This window comes from Felis catus, chromosome D3, assembly GCF_018350175.1.
Source record: "Felis catus isolate Fca126 chromosome D3, F.catus_Fca126_mat1.0, whole genome shotgun sequence".
In the NCBI taxonomy this organism is placed as follows: Eukaryota; Metazoa; Chordata; class Mammalia; order Carnivora; family Felidae; genus Felis; species Felis catus.
This window is the reverse complement of record NC_058379.1, coordinates 18,707,593-18,730,695: the sequence shown is the minus strand read 5'-3', so window position 1 is coordinate 18,730,695 and position 23,103 is coordinate 18,707,593. Positions and strand designations below refer to the sequence as shown.

Here is a 23,103-nt window from a genome sequence, read left to right as displayed (position 1 = left end):
GGTGGATGGAGACGTGGCTGAGAGCATTCTTGCCCTTCGTGGAGCCCCCTGGGCTCACGCTGCTCCCAGTTCTTTGTCTGTTAAAACCTAGCACACAGTAGGTGCCCAGTTAGTGTTTGTCGAATGACCAAAGGACTATCCATTTTTTCCCTTACTCTGTCTCTCTGCTTCCGCACTCCCAGCCCCCTGTGGGTCGCGTCCTGTCTCTACCTGCCCCTGCAGCTCAGTGTGTCAAACACACATGCAGGCTGCGGACACACAGTGGGCGCTAAATAACAAGGCAATGTCCGCTAACGTGTACTGAGTGTTCACTGTGTGGCGGGCCTTGAACCAGGCACCTATGTGCTCATTTTTCTCAAAAGTCTGTTGAATGAATAAATTAATGAGCGAGTGGTTGAATAAATGAATGAGTTGCTTTATCTTTTAGTCTGGTGTTCCTCCTTTGTTTTCTCACTATCTGTGTCTCTTTCGGTCTCTGGCTTAGTACGTACTCACTAACTGACGAATGGAAGAGTGGATGAATGGATGGGTGGGTGGGTGGATGGATGGGTAGGCTTGTTTCTTTTGTCTGTTTCCACCTAACACACGGTAGGCACTACGTAGACTTTGTTGGGATAAAACATTCTTTTGTTTCTCCAGCCATCCCTCCCCTCGGTCTGGTTCCACGCTAGGGCTCTAGCTGCCCCCTTCCACCCCCCCACCACCCCTGGGCCCCTCAGGCCAGAGACAGCGGGGTGGGCGGGGGATGAGCCCTCCCATCACCCTGCCTTCCCCCACCTCCAGGAAGCAGCCGCAGAGCCCCAAAGCTCCTGCACCCCAGCCGCCCCCCATCCTTAAAGTCTTCAACCGGCCTATCCTCTTTGACATCGTGTCCCGGGGCTCTACTACTGACCTGGATGGGCTGCTTCCCTTCTTGCTGACCCACAAGAAGCGCCTGACTGACGAGGAGTTCCGGGGTGAGCCACCCGGGTGGGGGTAATGGGCGGGCCACCGGGGGTTGGGGAGGCCTGGCATTGGGGGCCACCTTTGCTCTTAGCGTCTTCCCCTGGGTCAATGGGCTGCACTGGCCAGGAAGAGCACTGGTTAGGGAGTCTGACCCTTGTGTCCTTCGCCGTATTACTCACATATTACTACCCCTCGTAAGGTAGCTTTGGCTACCCTCGTTCATTCTTTCAGCCTTCAATTATGGAAAGGTCAATGTCGGAGGTAAGCAGAGTCCACTCACCTGGGTTTGAATCCCACCTCCACCGCTTACAGATATATGGCTTCTCTGAGCCTCAACGTCCTCGTCCGTAAACTAGGGAATACTAGCATAGTCCTGGCAGAACGAATATTCCTGCTTCTGCTCCCGGGCTCTGCCCTACCCCCACCCAGCTTTCGGACTCCCCTCCCTAGGCTGAGGCCGCGGTCACCACTGCCCTGGACTTCTCCCAGCCCAGAGGGCTCACCCTTCAGCCTCGTCACCTCGGGGCCTCAGCTCCCTCTGCCGCCCCAGGCCTCCCCTGCAAATTGGCAAAGTTGGCCTGTGAGCCCCTGGGCCCGCGTCAGCCACCTGCTACGTGCCAGGTACCAGGCTGAGGAGCCGTAATTCACTGGCCAAGCGACCCCACAAATCAACGTAAAATGTTAAGAACGGTGGCACCTGCCACAAGGGAGGCCCAGTCTCAAGAAGGCCGGCGGCAGTCTGCAGCTCGGGGCTGACGAAGCTTCGGGGAGGTGAGGGGCCCCATTTTTTGAGGCTTCGAGTACTTCAGGTAAATGAAGTGCCCAAACGGGGTGACCTGGGCAGCGGTACATTTTTCACGTATGCCTTTATCGGCCAGATTCTCTGAACACCAGAATGATACTGTGCAGTATCGTCATGGTGGTCAGAGGAGAATGACTGGATTTATAAAAAATATTCCTTCGTGGCGCCCAGCCAGACCGTGTGGCTCGTTTGTGGCACGAGCTTAGGGTTGCCGCAGCTTGGGGCGGCAGGTCCGACCTGCCCCCGGAGGGTGTCAGTGACTACGTGAATAATCTCATTTAAGCCCCGACCAAACGGCCCCTCCAAGCCCCTCCCCAAGTTCATTAGGCACAAGAGGGAAACCTCGGGGTAGAGCAAACCCGAGTCATCAGCGAGACAGTGCAGCTCCAGGCTGGACTTGCAAGGCTCCAGGCTTCTCCTGAGTTCAGGACCGAGTCAGGGGCTTTTCGCCCGGGCGAGGGACCCCCAGGGAAGCCTATCTGTGTGCATGAGCAGGGGTGGGGGTGGGGTCCCCTGAATCTGCAGAGAATAGTGCATGTGTAGAGGGGCATTAACCAGGAGGCCCGTGACGCAAATTAAGCCATCTGTAGGGCTGCTCGCTTGCTCTGGCCCCTTCTAAGGCCCTGGAGCTAATTCTGATTTCATAATTGCATGTTTCTTTTCGTAAACAGTACCCCCAAATTCTGTAAGTCTGAGCCCCGCAAAGCCTGGATCCGCCGCCGCATGATTTTCTAGTCAGAGGCTCATGAGCTGATCTGTTTCTCAGGGGAGTCTGTGGCCACCACCCCTCAAAGTTTGACAACCCTCCAATGTGACATATTTACTTAGTCCCCTTTCCCCTGGTGGCTCCCAGGGCAGAGCCACTTCGCCACCTGGTGGTGGAGTCCTGGAACTGCGTGTCCTTTGGCGTTTCTGGGAAGATCTTGCTGTTGGCATTTCATCCCAGGACCCAGGCTGGCAGCCCCCCAACCCCGCTATAGCCTGGGTCTGGGGGTGCGGAAACCCAAATCCAAGGTATGATTCCATGCTCTGCACAAGCCCCTTTCGGTGATCTGTGGTTTGGAATTACATGCGGCGATCAGCTCATCCGATGCTGTGCTGGGCACGGGGTGAACAGTGGTGAATGAAGCGGACACAACACTGTCCAGGTTGCTCACAGTTTCCTGGGTGAGATCAACATTGATCAAGCAATCACAGGAATAAAAACAGTTGTAGTCTGTAATGTGTGCCAACGAGCGTCTATGTTGGAGGATCTGACCTAGTCAGGAAAATCTGGGAGAGCTTCCCGGAAGAGGTGATAGGCTGAATCTGAATGAGTTGCAGTTAACCAGATAAAAAGAGAAGGAAAGACCATGGAGGGGATGAAGGGACAGCCTGTGCAAAGGCCCTGTGGCTCACTGTGGTCAACGCTGTACTCTGAGGTGACCACTCCAGCTGCTGTGTGGATTGAAGGGAAGCTTGAGAGCCTGGTGGAAGCCAGGCAGGGGTCTTGGGCCAGGGGGGTGGCAGTGGACACAGGGAGTGGGAGAGGGATTGAATAGGAAATGCTGGCGGTGGCTGTAGGAGGCAAGGACAAGGGTGTCCCAAAGGTTTTTGGCTGGATGGGGACACCATCCTCTGCAGAGGGGACACATGCAGGCTGGGGGGTGGGTTTGGGGAGGGAAAGATGCTGAGGTCAGCATTCAAGCCCCACCCCGCACTTACACAGATGGAGAACTGGAGTCTGCTTTTCGTTCATGAAAACAGCTCCCTGGTGACTCTGGGCACCAGGGGTTCAGCAGGAAGCAGCTGGGGACGATGCTTGTCCAGGAGACCTCAGTCCTGAGGGCACTGGGACCGAATTCAGGTCTCTGTGAGTCCTTCCTGCACGTTCTCCCCACTGACTCCTGACATCTAGAGAGAAATTCCCAAAGCACCTCCCTCGGAGTTGGAGTAACAGGTACAACAGCCCCATGTCTTGAGGACTTTCATCTGCCTGGTGCCGGGCTCATCAGCAAACATGCATTAGCTCTTCGATTTCCTCCGTGGCCTCAGTTTAGCTGGAAAGGAAAGAGAAGCAGACGAAAGGTCACGCGGAAACTGGGAGGGAAGCCGGGATTTGAACCCCAAGGTGCTTGGCTCCAGAGCAGGCAGCTCAGCTCACCCCTTCCTGATCCCGTCCCTGCTGCGACCATTCCTGAGTCCCCAGCAGGATTATGCCCCGTGCCGGGTTCCCAGGGGGAGTTCTCTTTCCATCAACTCGTCCTTTCAAGGTGTAAGTCAAGTTGTGTAACCACAGAAGTTAACACAAGGGAAAGAAAATTGCAAAGGGACATTAGCGAGTGTCCGTGGGCAGTGTGGGGACCCGTTGGGGACCACATGGAGACCGGCTTCGTGAGAGAGGTTTCACAACGAGATGAAACCTTGCTCAAGGCAGGCAGGCCTTCGGTGTTACCGGTGCTGGGTCAAAACCCTGTCCCGCCCCTCCTGGGTAATTTCATATCCACTCTGGGGGGCAGTCTGCACGTCGGGGACCGCTGCACCCCTTCTGCTCCCTTCTAGGGACACTGGTGTAAATGCTTCCCTGGAAGAGGATCCTGTGTTCCAATAGGTGGCAAACGTTGCCTGGTGCGTCTGGCTTTTAGAGCTTCCCAGTCCCCATTGGCATATCAAAGGCTCTGACAAGTCCTGTAATAAATAAATATGGTTGGCTTTGTTTAACCCAGCCTTCCTCACCACTTATTTGATTTTTAAAATTCCCTCCCAATTATGCTTTGGAAAATCCCAATCTCTGTAGGCTGCAGCTTCCCTCATTTGGAAAAACTGCCCCTCTGAGTTTACTGGACCCCCTCGGGACCACGGGCACAGATAGGGAGAGGCTCAGAGGGGAGGTGCGGCAGGGCCAGGACCTCTGGCTCCCTGCCCGGTGCCCTGTCCCCTGCAGCCCAGGAGCTGCGTACCACAGACTGATGGCCCTTCCTCCTGTATGTCTCTCCCCCCAGAGCCGTCCACAGGGAAGACCTGTCTGCCCAAGGCCCTGCTGAATCTGAGCAGTGGCCGTAATGACACCATCCCTGTGCTCCTGGACATCGCCGAGCGGACAGGCAACATGCGGGAGTTCATCAACTCGCCTTTCCGGGACATCTACTACCGAGGTGGGGCCCCGGGTGGGGCAGGGGTGACGCAGGGTGACGGTGGGGCACCGTCCTTGCTTGTCTGATTCCCACTGCACCCCAAGAGCTCCCGTCTGTGCCCCAGGTGCCGGCATTGCGTCCAGGAACCGGCCACTGAATGAACAAAGGAACGATAACTACCCCTTCCAATCTTGATATTCTGAGTTTCAGAATCCCAGATTCTGAACCCAAGACTCTGAGACGCAGGGAGCCTAGTGATCCGTGAACTTGGAGTCTGGGATCCCGAGATGCTACGGTTCCGGACACCCTAAGGCTCGATGATAATAGTTGTACAGGCCCACACTGCTAAGAGGCAAAGGTGTCAGGGTCTAAACTTTGAGGTTCTGTGACTCAGACTTGACCTTTCAGATTTCTGGATATGAAGATTCAGTCTGTGAACTTTCTATCCGAGTCCGAAACTCTGTGAGACCACAGTGTCTTTGCTTCCTCCTGGATTAAGGCCTCCTTTGAGTCTGACCAAAGTCCCCACACTTGGGATCCTACATGTGGGATCTCCTTTGAGTCTGAAATTCTGCATGCACAGTGCAGCACGTCACGGCTTCGTGCGTCAGAGATCCCACATCCGGGCAGTGTCTGGAGGCCCGTTTGCCGCCCTTGGGTGGAGACGGTCAAGGCCTGGGCCTGCAGCCCCTCGCCTGATTTCCACATTCTGCACCCCACCGCGCTGCAGCTGGTCCGGTCTCTGCCTGCGGTGACAGTCCCTACCCCCCTCCCCAGGCCAGACTGCCCTGCACATCGCCATCGAGCGCCGCTGCAAACACTACGTGGAGCTCCTGGTGGCCCAAGGAGCTGACGTCCATGCCCAGGCCCGGGGGCGCTTCTTCCAGCCCAAGGACGAGGGAGGCTATTTCTACTTTGGTGAGGAGGGGGCTGGGGTGCCTGGTGGTGTCCACAGCCCTGACCCCTCCCCAGACACTTAAAGCCCCTGCTGGCCGAGGGCTCTGGCCCCATGTCGGTGTTGGTCGCCTCACCTCCCTGAGCCTCAGCTTCCCCGTCTGTGCAGTGGGGACCACGAAAGCCTCTGGGGCTGGGACAGGTTGTCAGCATGTCCTTGAGACCCACCAGTGGCCCGATCGCAGGGCCCAAACCCCATCACCACCACGTCCCGGCTGAATCAAGGAAAGAGTCTCAATTTCACCCTGCTTATATATATTTTTAAATTTATTTATTTGTTTTGAGAGAGAGAGTGAGCACGAGCAGGGTAGGGACAGACGGGGAGGAGAGAGAGAGAGAGAGAGAGAGAGAGAGAGAGAGAGAGAGAATCCCAAGCAGGCTCTGCACGGTCATTGCAGAGCCCGAAGCGAGGCTCAAACCCACGAACACCGTGAGATCACAACCTGAGCTGAAATCAAGAGTCAGATGCTTAACCGACTGAGCCACCCAGGTGCCCCTGAATTTCACCCCTGCTTAAAGGCACATGTTATTTGAAGTTCAGGGACAAGGTCCCTCAGAGAATCCCTCGCAGCATCCAAATCGCAAGCCCACAGCCCGTCTCCTGCAGAAATGTGCAACCGCCTCGGCGTGACGTGGACACGGACTGTTGGCACTGCGTCCCGTGTCCCCCGGGCGCGCGTGTTCCCCGAGCACCCACAGGCGGAGCCCTGCCCCGGGGCCCCCCTCACTGACCTCTCCCTGCCTCCTCCCGGGCCTGCAGGCGAGCTGCCCCTGTCGCTGGCCGCCTGCACCAACCAGCCCCACATCGTCAACTACCTGACAGAGAACCCGCACAAGAAGGCGGACATGCGGCGGCAGGACTCCCGCGGCAACACGGTGCTGCACGCGCTGGTGGCCATCGCCGACAACACCCGTGAGAACACCAAGTTCGTCACCAAGATGTACGACCTGCTGCTGCTCAAGTGTGCCCGCCTCTTCCCCGACAGCAACCTGGAGGCCGTGCTCAACAATGATGGGCTCTCGCCCCTCATGATGGCCGCCAAGACCGGCAAGATTGGGGTGAGTGGGGGGTAGGGGGTGGGGCATAGCAGCCCCTCCTCCCCCGCTCCTCTACACACACACACACACACACACACACACACACACACACACTGGAGGGGGCTGCGCTGACGTTCATTATTATTAATATGCACACCCACTTGCTATCATGCCAACCCCATTGTGCAGATGTCCTGGCTCAAGAACCTGCTGTGGCTCCCTATTGTCCAGCCAAACTGCTCGACTTCATCCCAGAGCCTCAGTCCTCATCCCGTGCCACTGGGAGCATCACGCCCCACTCCCGCCAGGCAGGACAAGGCACTCATAGAAATCTAAGCCACAGGGCCCCACCCCTGTGAACTCCCCTATAATCCGCTGTCAGGGTCCTAGCTCAGCCCCAACCCCAGGGCCCTGCACAGGTTCTTTCCCCCTCTGGCCTCACAGTACAGGGCTCAGAGGGGATTTCTCATCCTGGGCACGACTGACATTTGAGACTAGGTTGTTCTGGGGTGTGCGCGCACTGTCTTGTGCAGTGAAGGATGTTTAGCTGCATTCCTGACCTCGAACCCCAGATACCAGTGGCACTCCCCACCGCTGGGACAACCCCCGAAGTCTCCACGCATTGCCAAATCGTCCCCTGGGGGGGGCACCACTGCCCTGATTGAGAACCAAAACCGGGGCGCTCTGGGGTCTGGAGCACCTGGGTCCAAAGCCTGGCTCGGCCACTTCCCAGCGTGTGACTACAGGCATCTCCCCTCCCCTTTCTGTGCTCAGTGTCCTCGTCTGTAAAATGGGGATGAAAATCGTGCCCTTCGGGATCACGTGACAACTAGATAAGGCGATCCATTTAAAGCTTTTTAATAAAGAGCCTGGCGTGGGTGGTAAGTGCTCAGTAAATGGCAGGGATTATGATTGTCCTATTAAAATCATAGCAAAAGTTATTAAAATTCCAATTTATAAAAGAGTCTTGAGGTGGTGGAAAAGGCCTGAGTTTAAGGTTTTGTGTGTGTGTGTGTGTTTTTTTAAGTTTATAGATTTATTTTGAGAGGGAGAGCATGAGCAGGGGAGGGGCAGAGAGAGAGAGAATCCCAAGCAAGCCCCTCACTGTCAGCTCAGAGCCTGATGCAGGGCTCGATCTCATGAACCATGAGATCATGATCTGAGCCAAGACCAAGAGTTGGACACTTAACCCACTGAGCCACCCAGATGCCCCACTATTATTATTATTTTTTAAGATTTTCTGTTTAAAAGGCCTAAGTTTAAATTCTGGCTTTGCCCTATTAATCTGTGTGGCCTTGGGCAATTTCCACCCCCTCTCTGTTCCTTAGTATCCTGTGTGTAGGCTACATACAGTAGCAGTGGCATCAGGAGGGACTGGATATAACAATTATTTCTAGATTTAACATGTTAATAAAGCTGGTTAATTGTTGTGTTTTTTTTTTTAATTTTTTTTTCAACGTTTATTTATTTTTGGGACAGAGAGAGACAGAGCATGAACGGGGGAGGGGCAGAGAGAGAGGGAGGCACAGAATCGGAAACAGGCTCCAGGCTCTGAGCCATCAGCCCAGAGCCCGACGCGGGGCTCGAACTCACGGACCGCGAGATCGTGACCTGGCTGAAGTCGGACGCTTAACCGACTGCGCCACCCAGGCGCCCTAATTGTTGTTTTAATTACATAAAAAAGACATTCGTTACAATTCAGATTTTAAAAAACATTTTTTAAAGTTTATTTATTTATTTATTTATTGATTGATTTAGAGAGCACAAGTAGGGGAGGGGCGGCGGGGGGCGGCGGGGGTAGGGGGCAGAGAATCCCAAGCAGGCTCTGCGCTGTCAGCACAGAGCCCAATGTGAGGCTCAAACCCACGATCGACCGTGGGATCATGACCTGAGCCGAAATCGAGAGTCGGACGCTTAACCGACTGAGCCACCCAGGCGTCCCTACAGTTCAGGTTTTATGGCTGGCCTGGTTCGGTCTGGCCTCAGCTGACTGATTGTGCGGCTTCAGGGAACACCCTTCTTTGCTCTGAGCCTCTGTTTGCTCATCTGAAGACTAAGATGGTAAGAGTAAGAACAAGATGATGTGAGCACGGGGTCCGCGCCCAGGACATGCTAAGTAAATATTTCCTCCCCACTACGTGCTGCTCTCTGGGGAGGCACCATGTGATGGGCTGTGCAGGGCCCCCGGGGTCCCTCTGATGCGAGAAGCTGAGCATTGGTGTCCCTCCCTGGGGCCCCCTGACCCTCCCGCCCCCACCCCGTGCAGGTCTTTCAGCACATCATTCGCCGGGAGGTGACAGATGAGGATACGAGGCACCTGTCCCGCAAGTTCAAGGACTGGGCCTACGGGCCGGTGTATTCCTCGCTGTATGACCTCTCCTCCCTGGACACGTGTGGGGAAGAGGCCTCTGTGCTGGAGATCCTGGTGTATAACAGCAAGATCGAGGTGAGCACCAAGGCAGGGGACAGAGCCTAGGGAAGGAGGGGTGTGGCTGGGATCAGGGAAGGGACCCCGGGGCTGGGAGGGGCTCTGTAACTTACACGCTGTGTGGCTCCGGAGAAGTGACCCAACCTCTCTGAGTCCCAGCTTCCTCTTTTGTAAAATGGGGATAAGGATAGTTCACATCCCTTGGAGTTGTTGGGAGAACCAAATGAGTTCATTTGAGAACAGTCTGGCACAGAATACACATTATATGTCAGCTATTACCATCAGTAGTCGTTAGATGAAGTTATGAAAGCTCTTTTTTTCACTTAGCAGTATTTTGCGAACATCGTTTTGCACCATTAAATACTCTTCTGCAATATCATTGCTGCGAGTAAATGTACCACATTCTAATGAACCATTCTTCTATTCTTGGTCATCTGGGTTTGTTTCTGCCTTTAACTCTCAGGAATAACACTGCAATAGCACTTCTGTGGCTATGCTGTTGCCCAGATCCATGGTTATGAAGAAAGTCAAGTCACTGAAGGGACGGGACACTGATCAAATGCTGGGGACTAGGTGCGGACGGTCTCCCTTTCCTCCCCGGCTCTGTGAGCTGGGACACATGCCTTCCCTTGCTGGAGCTCACTTCCCTCATCTTTGGAAGTAGTGACTAACTTGACTTAGTGACTAGCTTGATTTCGAATAGGGGTGGTGGGAGGTTTAGCATCTCTGGTACAAGCTTTGATCGATTGGCAGTGTCTGCCTGGGAAACAACAGTATAGAGAACTATTGTGCAGGGCTCAATTATTGATGTCTTCCTAGGGCTCAGCATCGGGGTGAGTCAATTGTCTGTCATCCTGGGGCTAAATTTCCCATTCCTGCTTCCTGACTCAGAACTTCTGAGGTTGAAGCCCGAGGATTTATATTTTTGATGAGCTACATAGGTGATTTTGCTACCAGCAAAATCCATAGGTTGGAGTTGGGGGACCATGAGAATAGCTTTCTGGCTCTGGGTTCTCTGAGCCTAGCATAGGCTACAAAGGTAAGTTGGGGCAGCATTGGGCGGAGCCTCGAATACTGAGCCCAGTAGTCTGGTGTTGATTCTGAATCCCCATCCAGTTCCCCATGGATCCTCGAGTGTCGCTCAAGAGCGGGTCAGGAGGAGGCAGAGGGTGGGGGAAGGCGTGCCAGAGTCAGCCAGCTTAGATCCCACGGGTCGGGAAGGGTGGCCGCTGATCACCCTGTCTCCCACAGAACCGCCACGAGATGCTGGCCGTGGAGCCCATCAATGAACTGCTGAGGGACAAGTGGCGCAAGTTCGGGGCTGTCTCCTTCTACATCAACGTGGTCTCCTATCTGTGCGCCATGGTCATCTTCACCCTCACCGCCTACTACCAGCCACTGGAGGGCACTGTGAGTGGCTGCGAGCCGGGCAGGAGCTGGGGCACAGCTGGGGCCTCCCCCCACCCCCGGGCGGGGTCCCCTGTGGGAGGGACAGGAGAGAGCTGAGGAACAGGATGGGGGGGGTGCCCCCCTCCCCCGCCCTCAGGGGGAAGAGAGTGAGGGAGGAGGGTCCACAGGATCCAGGTGTGGGGGGGGCGTTGGGGCGCGTCTGGATCAAGGGCCAGATGTTGGAGGGGCTGGGTGAGGACCCGTGCGCCACCTGCCCCCTCAGCCTCCGTACCCTTACCGCACCACCGTGGACTACCTGAGGCTGGCGGGCGAGATCATCACGCTCTTGACCGGCATCCTGTTCTTCTTTACCAACGTGAGTGCTTGGCCCCCGACCCCAACCACTCTGTCCTCCCTCCTCCCTTCCTCCTTCCTCCTTTTACACTCCCTTTTTCTGCCTCCTCTTCTAAGCCTGTACCCTCCTTCTCTGCTTTTTCCTCCGCCCCCCAAAGAAAAGAACCCATCATCTGGTCTCTGCTTCCCTCTCTCCTCTCCCCTCCCCTCTGCACTCCTGCCATCTCTACCCCGCTCTCACAGGCCTCCTCCCCTCTTCCAGATCAAAGACTTGTTCATGAAGAAATGCCCGGGAGTGAATTCTCTCTTCATCGATGGCTCCTTCCAGCTACTCTAGTGAGTAGAGGTCCCCAGGCTGGCAGCTTCTGGGTGAGGAAGGCACGGTTGGGGCAGGGACAGCATCCAGATTGCTGGGGAGGTGACTCTATTAGGAGCGGGTTCACCCAGCCCAGACAGCTGTAGCCCAACATCAGGACAAGGCCAATGTCAAGCAATAGAGTCTTCTGCTTAAAGCAAGACATGATTGCTAGAGGGTTCTCACCATATACACCTCTATAGAAATAATGCAACGTCTTATGCTGGTGATTGATTGCTAATGTCTGCCAGGAGTGGCATGTGAAGCATCCTCAGGCATGTTTGTGTTTGGTGGGTAAGAGCGCTGTGCTTGATTAATGATGTCTGCCTGGGGCACAGGATGAGTTGCTGTATGTGTACTACATCTCTTCCCTTTTTCTTAGACAACAATGAAATTCACTTAGCCACAAAATCTCTGCTGAACACCACCTTCTCTAGCAATCCCAAAGGGCATCACTTTGGGATCCTGGAGGGCCTTGGGGCCATCGCACACATCAGTTGCCAACTAATTGAGCATTCTGACCAACAGGAATGCTGGGGAACCCAGTGCATCCACTTTGTTTCTCTTCTGGGGGTCTAGAAGGCATCGGGATGTCCTGGTACCCTGGAGGGCTTGGGGGCACGTCTCCACCTCCAGGGCCTCATCATCCCCTCTCCCCTCTGGCCCCTGCTGCCCTCCAGCTTCATCTACTCTGTGCTAGTGATTGTCTCAGCGGCCCTCTACCTGGCGGGAATTGAAGCCTACCTGGCTGTCATGGTCTTTGCCTTGGTCCTGGGCTGGATGAACGCCCTTTACTTTACCCGCGGGCTGAAGCTGACGGGAACCTATAGCATCATGATCCAGAAGGTATGGGCCCGGGGAACCCTCTAGACTGTGTGCATCTTATGCATGTAGATGGTGCCCTCAGCCCTAAGGACATGGGGCATTGTGGGGGCAGCAGGCAGGGTCTGGACATTGCTGGAGAGGGGGAAGGGATAGGGTGGAGGTGGGAAGATCTGGGATGGAAAAGACCGGAAAGCGAGAAACCACGTGTCTCATCTGTGTCTCCATATTCCCACTGGGGTCCTTAGATCCTCTTCAAAGACCTTTTCCGCTTCCTGCTGGTCTACTTGCTCTTCATGATTGGCTATGCTTCAGGTGAGCTCTGGTAGCCAGGTGGGCCCGGGGCCCGGGGTGGGGCAAGGACCCCACGGGGTGGGGTGGCCGTGGTACGCGGAGGACGGCAACCAGCGTGTGCTGAGTTCTTCCTGTGCGCCAGGCACTGGGCTGAGTCCTGTCCCATCCCTGCCTCATCAGTACCCCTGATGGGTCGGGGGCGTGAGTGCCTTTACTACCCCTTCTACAGATAAGAAAACTGAGGTTTAGGAAGGTTAAATAACTCGTCCCAAGTTCGAAAGCTAGGAAATGGTAAAATTGGTGGATTTGCTATTCTTGCAAAAGGAGCCACCCAAACCTTAGGGGCTTAAAACAACCAATCGTCTACTATTGCTCACACGTCTTGGGGTCAGCTGGGTGGTCATGCCGACCCGGGCCAGGTCTGGCCCATCTCCATGGGCTCCCGTGTCTGCAGTCAGCTGTAGGTTGGCTGCTGGCCGGCCCGTCTAGTGAGGATGGCCACGGGGGACGGTGATCTTGCTCTCTTCGTGGTCACCCATCCTCCAGCCGTCTTGGGCGTGTTCACATGGCAGTCTGAGGGTTCCAAGAACGCAAGTAGAAGTGTTCACTGTCGCTGCCTGGCACACCGTCACTTCTGCTTTTGGCCAACGCAAGTGACAGCCCGGTCGTGATTCAGAGGGTGGGGAGATAGACTCTGTCTCTTGAAGAAAAGACCCGCAAAACCACATCGAAGGGACATGGGGACAGGGAAGGATGCATTTAAAAAAAAATTTTTTTTTTTAACATTTATTTATTTTTGAGAGACAGAGACAGAGCATGAGCGGGGGAGGGGCAGAGAGAGAGAAGGAGACACAGAATCTGAAGCAGGCTGCAGGCTCTGAGCAAGCTGTCAGCACAGAGCCTGATGTGGGGCTCGAACCCACAAACTGAGATCATGACCTGAGCCGAAGTCGGATGCTCAACCGACTGAGCCACCCAGGCGCCCTGGGAAGGATGCATTTTCATACTTAATCCGACAGTTCAGGTCAATTCTGGCTGTCTCCAATATGCCTGCTCCGGGATGTCATGATACCAGGGGACCTCAGTGGCACAGGCCATAAGGGAAGGGCCAGAGATGGGGAAACTGACTGAGCCATTGGGCTGGTCCCCAAGGGGTGGGTGAGCTGCCATCCAATGCCCAGCATCCAAAAGGGAGCAGCTGACTCAAACTTCACCAGGCCACATTCACACCTGAGGAGGTTGGTCTGGGGACAAACACTGAAACAGGAATCTGATGGTGGTGAGATTTTAACCCAGATGAGGCCAAGCTTCTGTGTGGATTATGCTGGAGAAGAACTGTAGCCTTAGCTGGGGAGATAGGGACAGGATACAGCTGCCCCCTCCCAGGGGTAGGACTGGGAAGAAACTAGACAGAGCGTCAAGGGTTCTGCAGTGTTTTGGGATTCGGGTCAAGAGGCCAGCCTCACTGCAGTCCTCATTATAGAAACTGAGGCAGAGGCTTAGAGGCTAAAGTAGCAACTTCGTGGTCAGCTGGGTTCCAGGGCTTCTCCTGATAGGGGACACTGGATCCCTCACCTGAAGCTGACCTAACACAAACATGCCACTATTCTGTTTTGTGCCCATGGCAGACATTGCTAATGGATCGTAGAGTGATTTTTTCCGATAGGTCCAGATAAGGTCTCAGAATCCTTCTCCACACGGGTCAGCAGCCACTCCGCGACTCAACAGCCGCGGCATGTGTATTCAAACCCGCTCGCCGCAGTCCCAGATGGAGGCGCTATGAGATATGCCCCGCTGATGGAAGGGGCTCGGCCTCCTCGTGCCCCCTGCCCTGGATGGCGTAGGGTTAATCGTTGCTGCTAAACTGTGTTGAGAAGGACTCTGAAGCCTCGTCTGGGCTCAGTGGGAAGGGATGTGCACCACGATCGGTTTGAGGTATCTGGGGAGGGCAAGGGCCTTGGCAAGCATGGCTCCTGGGACAGTCAGAGCTGGTACCTGGTTTCGGCTGCCACCTGTCCCCTCTGAGCCGATGTGGGCTGGGAAATAGGAGCACGACAGAGAGCCTGCCCCCTGGGAACACTGGCCTTCCAGGCTCCCAAGACCTCTGAGAGCAATAGGCTGGATTGGGGTTTCTCAGCCTTGGCCCCGCTGACACTTGGGGCCAGGTAATTCTCTGTGGGGAGCATCCCGTGCATGGTGGAGTGGTTAACAGCACCCCCGGCCTCTCCCCACGAGGCGCCAGTAGCACTGCCTGCCTCTCTGGTTGTGACAGCCACACACTGCCAGATGTCCCCTAGGGGAAAAGCGGCTCCTGGTTGAGAACCGCTGGACTAGATCCTGGGAACCTCTTCCTCGTTAGCAAGACTTTGTGGAAAGAGCAGAGGCTGTGGACCCTCGGCTTGGTTTATAGGCTGGGTAACCCTGGGCCGGTGCCCTCCCCTCACCGAGCCTCAGCTTTCCCCGCTGTCAAATGGGAATGACGCTCTGCACCTCTCAGCACGTGTCGTCACTCAGGGAATGTCACCCCGTCCCTCCCACAGCCCTGGTGTCCCTCCTGAACCCGTGCGCCAACATGAAGGTGTGCGGCGAGGACCACACCAACTGCACGGTGCCCACGTACCCGTCCTGCCGCGACAGCGAGACCTTCAGCACCTTCCTCCTGGACCTCTTCAAGCTGACCATCGGCATGGGTGACCTGGAGATGCTGAGCAGCACCAAGTACCCCGTGGTCTTCATCATCCTGCTCGTCACTTACATCATCCTCACCTTCGTGCTACTTCTCAACATGCTCATCGCCCTCATGGGGGAGACGGTGGGCCAGGTGTCCAAGGAGAGCAAGCACATCTGGAAGCTGCAGGTGACGCCCCGGGGGGGCCTCCCACCCCCACCCCCACCCCCACCCCGCCAGCCCCCGCCCCCTTCCAGAACGGAGAGACTCGGCCCACTGCACCCCCTTCAGCCTTCTGCTAGGGGCCAGCTGCTCGGCTCATTCTGCCTCCGCTTCCCTGTCTGTAAAATGGACGTTATAGGCCACGGCCTACTTCCCAGAGGTACCTAATGCATTTCCAGAGGCTTCTTGCCTGACCTCCAGCAGCGGTCTCAGATTCACCTTGTGGTCCGGCTTACGGGACACATCCGGCTCCCCCCGGGACCCTGAGCGAGCTCTGTTGGCACAGGATGCGCAGAGAGCGTGGGCATTTCCGCGGGGGCCCCGTGCGAAGCCCGAGGGCAGCTTCTGAGCCCCCCCCTCCACAACAGCCCAAGAGATGAGGCTGGCGTGGATGTGGGCCACCCCAGCGCAGGGAGGCACCAGTATCTGTATCGGGGGGGCTTTTACCAGCCCCAGGCTTCTCTTGCTCTTTATGCACACCACTTACTCCCCCAGGCCTCAGTTTCCCCACTGGGTGTAACTCATAAAACGCAGACTGGCAGCCTGTAGACTGGGTTTGACCAGCAAAGATTTATTTACTTATTTTCTGCATTGCCATATTTAAAAAAAAGTGAACGCAAAAATTTACAGTTAAGAGATAGCATGTAAAAATCCAGACTTCCGGCCTTTCTTGAAAGTTGGCAGCCTGGCAAGGCGGGCCCGCGTTCCTTTCTGGCAGTGTGCGAGGATGGGTGACAGCAGCTGTCTCCTTTACGCCGGGCGGATGCTCCCTGGTTTGCCCCAGTCCCCACCCCGCCCTAGTGTTCCCCACAGCGAGTGGTGACCTTGTGAGCGCGTCACAGGGCTCGGATCCTACTTCACTCATTTGTGCTCCTGCCGGGGCCCCTGTGGGTAGTGGAATGGGTAACCCCGCCCACCCTGGCACCTTGAGGGCAGTAGGCGGTGGGGAGGGGAGTGGGGAGCGGGTGCTCACCAATGGTCTGCCCGCCCCTTCCTCCCTGCAGTGGGCCACCACCATTCTGGACATCGAGCGTTCCTTCCCCGTGTTCCTGAGGAAGGCCTTCCGCTCTGGCGAGATGGTGACCGTGGGCAAGAGCTCAGACGGCACCCCAGACCGCAGGTGGTGCTTCAGGTGAGGCAGGGCAGAACCATCCCGCACAGATGGAGCCTCCTTATGCTTTCTACCCATTGCAATTTCCCAAGCCACTGAGTCCCCGATGGGCCCGAGTGGAGTTCGGTGCTGTTGGGTGATGTTGGGCCAGTCGGTTTACTTCCCAGCCTCCGTTTCTTTATCCCTGAAATGGGGAGGATGATAGCACCCCCCCCCCAGGCCAGCCGTGCGGATCAGATGCCTTAGCACGTGAGGGAAGCCCAGCTAGCACCCCATGCGCATTGGGCTGTCCACATGGCTCCTCTGTCCCTCGCTGGGGGAACAGCAGGGACCTGCAGGCATCATCTTCTACTGACGAAACAACGGGTGCACTTCAGTGCTTCGGCAGAAAGGGGAAACTGAGGAATGAGCCTCCCGGACTTGGGCCATTACCCGGGATGCACGGGGAGAGCCACCTTCTCAGGGGAACCCCTGGGTGACTCTTTTCTTTTAAGGTGACTCTTTGTAAAGCCATTGCCGGCATAGAGTACAACCATCATGTTTGGGGTCAGGCAAAGCCAGCGTCCTCCTCTGTGAAGTGGGGACGATGACAGCACCCACCCCACGGGCCAGCCAGCCGGTCCTGTTCTGTTTGGCTCCAGAGCTCAAATCCGGACTCCGATTTGTCAGCTTTGTGACCTTGCGGGGAACGGCGTTCAGAAACCTCAGTTCGCTGTAAAGCGAGGGGAGTGGATGGATCTTCCTTGCTGGGTCCTAGCACGCAGAAATTGCCCGAAATATGGAGGTCGAACGAAAACAACAAAAAGTCACTTTAAAAGGGGAGAAGCGTATTGAGCCAGTTTGGGCCCAGGAGGCTGCCTCCTGCCTTTGCCGGGGAGAGAGTGTCAGGAAGGAGGGTGTCCACTGCGGATGAAGGGATAAGCAAAACGGGGTGCATCCGGAGGAAGTTCAGGACGCTCTGGACCTTGAAGACATGATGCCACGTGAAAACAACCAGGCACAGAAGGGCACACAGTGTACGATTGCATTTACATGAAATGTGCAGAATAGGGAAATCTACAGAGACAGAAAGCAGAACACGGGGTACGGGGGTTATGGGGGCCGGCGGGGCACGTAGTGGGAGTTACTGCTTCCCGGGTACAGAATTTCTGTGTGGGGCGATGGGAATATTGGAACTAGATAGCGGCGATGGTAACGCAAGCCTGGGAATATAGTTAATCCACTGAAGTGTACACTGAAAAAGGGATCAAAAGGCAAACGTTATGTTATGTGTATTTTACCAGAAGTTTTAGGAAAAGGAGGAGGATGTGCTGGGGGGGCTGGAGCAGGGCGGCTGCCTGGGGGCGGGGAAGGGGTGCCGTCTCGGCGGGGGCTCCCCCCCGAACCCTTTGTCTGCTGTGGCCCCGGCAGGGTGGACGAGGTGAACTGGTCTCACTGGAACCAGAACTTGGGCATCATCAATGAGGACCCGGGCAAGAGCGAGAACTACCAGTACTATGGTTTCTCGCACACCGTGGGCCGGCTCCGGAGGGGTGAGTGCAAGTGGGTGGGGAGACTCGGGGGTGCAGAGCGGGGGGCCCTGGTCATCCTCATCCCCGATTTGCTCTGAGCTGTCCTCTCCTCTTTCTGGGACTCGCCGCTCGCATCTATAGAATGGGAGGGCATGATGGGCTGGCTGTTGCCTTCGCTGCTTGTGCATCCCTGGGATCCCCTTCCTCTACGCCGAGTGCATGAGACGCCGCACACAGGACATGGGCATTCTGCCTCGAGCTTGAATTCTGGCCCTTCCGGTTACTGCTGTGTGTTCCCGGGCAGTGCCTTGACCTCTCTGAGCCCCAGTTTCCGTGTCTATAACGATGGGGATAAGCATACCTGCCCCTTCAGAGCACTACGGAGCGCCCGGTACACAGCAGGTGCTCGGTGTGTGCGCGCACGCTCTCTGTCTACCCTCATCCTTCCCTCCGTCGTGCTCACAACAGATCGGTGGTCCTCGGTGGTGCCGCGCGTGGTGGAGCTGAACAAGAACTCAAACCCAGACGACGTGGTGGTGCCTCTGGACAACATGGGGACCCCCAGCTGCGACGGCCACCAGCAGAGTTACCCCCCCAAGTGGAGGACAGATGCCGCTCCCCTCTAGGGGCTGTGGGCGGGGCAGGGTCTCTGGCCTGCCGTCCAGCCCCGTCCCCCCACCCACCTGTTTCTACTCCACCCGCATTTCAGTGGTGCCTCCCAGGGCATCCCCCACGTGCTCCCTTGACCCCCAGAGGCGAGGGCCGGGCGGAGATGAAGGGGAGGCCCCAGGACCCTCTGGTCCCCAGGCTGCCGCTCCCCCCTCCCCCCCAGCTCTGCCTCCCCACCTGGGCCACCGGGCTCCTGGCTGCCTGTCTTACTCCCATGGAGTCACATAAGCCAATGCCAGGGCCTCTCTGTCCCGGGGGGCCCCGACACCTGCCTCTCCATTATTTATTTGCTCTGCACTCAGGAAAGTGGTGTGATCCCTGCCCCCAAATGGAACCTGGGCCGAGGCCTCAGGACCTCATTCCAGGTCACTGCCGGCCAGCCCCCAGCCCCAGCCGGCGCCCTGGGCTGCGCACAGCACCCTGCGCAGCAGCGGGGTGGCTTTGCTGTGGGGCCGGGGCCCTAGGGCGTGGGGCCGCGCCTGCGGTGTGTTCTGTAAAGGGTCTGGGATTTGTCGGTGCTCAATAAATGCGCATTCACTGATGGTGAAGATGGTAGGGATGATGCTGGGGGGGGGAGCGGTAATGGGCGTGGGGATGACAGCCACGAGGCGGGGGAGCTGAGAGATGCTGGTGGGGGCGGGGATGAGAAGGAGGAACAGTAGCAGTGACCAGGGTGGCGCGAGGGTGGCGGTTGGAAGCTGGGCTCTGGGCGGCGGCGGTAGCGTGAGCCTAAGGGACGTGGGCGAGCTGGAGAGGACAGAGACTTGCAGGGAAGGGGCGAGGAGTCACGCGGGCTGAGGGGGGGGCGGCGATCATGCTGGGCGGGAGAGGAATGTTAGTAGGGGGAGAGAACGGAGGTGCGGGGAGAATCATGTTGGCAGGAAGGAATAATGGTGTGATAGAGCAATGCCGGCAGGGGAGAGTAATGTTGGTGAGGGGAAAGTAATGGTGGAGGAGTGTAATACTGACGGGGAAGAGTAATGTTGGTGTGGGAAAGTAATGATGAGGAAGAGGAATGTTGGTGGGAAAGAGTAACAGTGGGAGAGAAATGTTAGTTGGAAGCGTAATGTGGGTGAGAAAGAGTGATGGTGGGGAGAGAAATATTGGTGGAACGTAATATTGGGGGGAGAGTAAGATTGGTGGAAAGAGTAAGATTGGTTGGGGAGAGTAATGTTGGTGGAGGGAGAGTAATGCAGGTGGGAAGAATAATGGCGGGCGAGAGTAATGTTGGTGGGGGTAGAGTAATGGTGTGGGAAGAGTAATATTGGTGGAAAGTAATATTGGGGGGAGAGTGATATTGGTGGAAAGAGTAGGATTGGTTGGGGAGAGTAATGTTGGTGGAGGGAGAGTAATGCAGGTGGGAAGAATAATGGCGGATGAGAGTAATGTTGGTGGGGGAAGAGTAATGGTGTAGGAAGAGTAATATTGGTGGAAAGTAATATTGGGGGGAGAGTGATATTGGTGGAAAGAGTAGGATTGGTTGGGGAGAGTAATGTTGGCGGAGGGAGAGTAATGCAGGTGGGAAGAATAATGGTGGATGAGAGTAATGTTGGTGGGGGAAGAGTAATGGTGTAGGAAGAGTAATATTGGTGGAAAGTAATATTGGGGGGAGAGTGATATTGGTGGAAAGAGTAAGGTTGGTTGGGGAGAGTAATGTTGGCGGAAGGAGAGTAATGCAGGTGGGAAGAATAATGGCGGATGAGAGTAATGTTGGTGGGGGGAGAGTAATGGTGTGGGAAGAGTGATATTGGTGGAAGGTAATATTGGCGGGAAAGTAATATTGGTGGAAAGAGTAGGATTGGTTGGGGAGAGTAATGTTGGTGGAGGGAGAGTAATGCAGGTGGGAAGAATAATGGCAGACGAGAGTAATGGTGGGGGGAGACTAATGGTGTGGGAAGAGTAATATTGGTGGAAGGTAATATTTGGGGGAGAGTGATATTGGTGGAAAGGGTAAGATTGGTTGGGGAGAGTAATGTTGGTGGAGGGAGAGTAATGCAGGTGGGAAGAATAATGGCGGGCGAGAGTAATATTGGTGGAAAGTAATATTGGTGGAAAGAGTAGGATTAGTTGGGGAGACTAATGTTGGAGTGAAGAGAATGATGATGGTGGTTCTTTTTTCTCTCTTTATAAGGAAGGAAACCTTTCCCCGAATGACCTCCCCTCTTGTATCATTGGCCAGAATAGGGTCACGTGTCTCCTGCTTCAGCCGGCGGGAAGCAGCAGTGTCCTAAAGCAGAGGGACACTTGGAGAAAGAGTGTCCCCAGCCAGGAATCCCTCTTGCCTGGGCGGGCCCCCTAGGGTCTGCTTGCTACGGGGCTTTTTCCCCCCGACGCCCAGCTGCACCCCAGCGGCTTTCTTCCATCACTTGCCAATCTCTGTAACAGAGAAAGCCTGAGGCTCAGGACCTCGGAAAGGCAGAGCTGGCGCCGGGGATGGCATTGGCTTCCCCTAGCCCACGGGGACCGAGAATGGGGGACGCTTACCGCGGAAAGTTGCAAGGTTGGTACCTGTGCTAGACTGTGTCCACGGCCCCAGTTCCCCACTCTTCCCTTTGTCCGTGCCTTTGCGAGATAACCTCATGGTGTTCTCCCACTGTGGGCAAAGCGTAATTTTGCATCCCCGGCTTGGCTGTGAGATCTGTTTTAATCACCGCATGCCAGTGGACATGCCTGGGCTAGCCCCCCCGGGGAGGAGGATGGGAGGAGATCTGTGGAGCCTGGGTGAGATCAGAGGAACCCCAAAGAAGCATGAGAAGAATGGGTTTTTTAATGCCGATGAGTTTTTGTGATTTAAGCGCAAGCATCGATGTTATGGCAATAGCTAGCGGATGCAGACTGTCCACTGCGCCCCACGTTTTAGATGAGGAACCCCAGGCTCAGAGAGGCGAAGACTCTTGCCCAGGGCACCTGGGTGGGGATTTGAACCCAGGTGTTCTGTGCCCGCAGAGCCCATCCTGGAGAGAAAACACTGATCCCTGAGGGTGAGAGGAGACAAGGCCAGGTCACTTTTGCCCTGAAGACCCTGGCTGTCGCCTGCTGTCTTGGCTGAGCCCTGAGACTGTCGGCTCCCATTCAGAACCCTCTCTCTCTTTGAACATACCCCTAACTTTATTCCAACCCGGATTTCTTATTATGTGCGTGTATGTGTATTTAATAATGATAAAGCACTTGTATGTCATATTTGACAGGAGAGCTTTTTTCATCTCAAGTTTAAAGCACTACTGGGAAATAATTAGTGCTACCAGAGTCAAAAACAATGGGACCCCATCAGAAAAGACAGTCTCAGAAACTCTCAGATCTTAATTGAACAATTACCTCTTATGCCTATGAATACTTCATTATTACATGCCCTGTTATTATTAGCTGTTATTATTGTTTTAGATGAATGCTGGGGATTTTTTAAAAATCAAAAGCCATTTTCAACCACACTGTTCATCTCCCCGGAACGCACGCGTCTGACATTTCCGAATGTAATGATGTCGTAGCCGGCAGTCTCCACGCCTCGCCCAGACGACCGTGTGTTCTGATCTTTTCAGTTGTTTGGACGGAGCCATTAAATACTCCAGGCCCCTGTTCCTACTGTTATCAATTTTTGGCTCCCTGGTGAAAGCATTCGCATGAGAATCAAGCACCCCCTACCTTTTATTTTCTAGGAGTTCAAAGCCACCGTGGACAATGGGGAGATCTTTGTTCGCCCAAGCTTATGAGATGAAGAGTAGGGGTAGTGGTGGAGGCAGAGGATGGGATGGAAGGGGTGCTGGCAACGGAGACCCAAGCCCAGGGAGGGAGAGTGGGCTCGGCATCTTCTGGTCTTGGGGGGAATCCCAGAAAGGAGGAAGCAGGTGAACACGGAGTGTTAGGCGTTGTGCTCAGGGTTCTGCATTCACGTCTCAGGAACCATGTTTGGGAACTTACAGACAGGTGTTTGGTGCCTTTCCAGAAGTCACATGCCCTCTTCTTTCTCCACAGCACCCGTTTAGTTCAGAGTTCTTCACTCTGTTCCTCCGGTCATGCGCTCCCCTGAGCCAACCACTGTGACTCTGTTTCCCTTACTAGGGATTGGTAGAGGAATGGCCATGTGAACCAGTTCTGACCTATAAGACAGAAGTCTGCTGAAGGAAGAGGGGGCTTCTGGGAAAATAAGGGCAATCTAGGAAGACACCGTCTTCTCCTTTGCTGGGCACTCTCAGGTCTGTGATGTGATGCCTGGAACGGCAGCAGCCATTTTGTGACCATAAAGGGGTTTAGTGGAATAGAAGGATGAGAAAGGGTCTTTGATGATACCGTCGAGCTGCTGAATTAACCAACCCTGGGGCCGCCCTACCTTAAGGCTTCTTATGATTGAGATGATCATTTTTCTTTCTCATTTAACAACCGAGTCAGGGTTTCTTGATACTTTGCCCGAAGTGAACACCCTTGCCTAAGAAC

General features: G+C 55.4%; 1 protein-coding gene across 1 annotated transcript in view; it reads left to right on the top strand.

The window, feature by feature from the left end:
- The window catches only part of TRPV4 (transient receptor potential cation channel subfamily V member 4), a 35,390-nt gene extending 16,167 nt beyond the window's left edge, over positions 1 to 19,223 (top strand). The window contains exons 3-16 of the mRNA XM_023241517.2: positions 784 to 956; positions 4,729 to 4,881; positions 5,638 to 5,778; positions 6,575 to 6,873; positions 9,119 to 9,298; positions 10,532 to 10,690; positions 10,953 to 11,045; positions 11,286 to 11,359; positions 12,059 to 12,224; positions 12,449 to 12,515; positions 15,035 to 15,351; positions 16,389 to 16,516; positions 17,906 to 18,027; positions 18,475 to 19,223. Of these exons, the coding sequence (XP_023097285.2) occupies positions 784 to 956; positions 4,729 to 4,881; positions 5,638 to 5,778; positions 6,575 to 6,873; positions 9,119 to 9,298; positions 10,532 to 10,690; positions 10,953 to 11,045; positions 11,286 to 11,359; positions 12,059 to 12,224; positions 12,449 to 12,515; positions 15,035 to 15,351; positions 16,389 to 16,516; positions 17,906 to 18,027; positions 18,475 to 18,632 (2,230 nt within the window). The 3' untranslated portion in view covers positions 18,633 to 19,223. The remainder of the gene's footprint in view (positions 1 to 783; positions 957 to 4,728; positions 4,882 to 5,637; positions 5,779 to 6,574; positions 6,874 to 9,118; positions 9,299 to 10,531; positions 10,691 to 10,952; positions 11,046 to 11,285; positions 11,360 to 12,058; positions 12,225 to 12,448; positions 12,516 to 15,034; positions 15,352 to 16,388; positions 16,517 to 17,905; positions 18,028 to 18,474) is intronic.
- Positions 19,224 to 23,103: the final 3,880 nt, after the last annotated feature.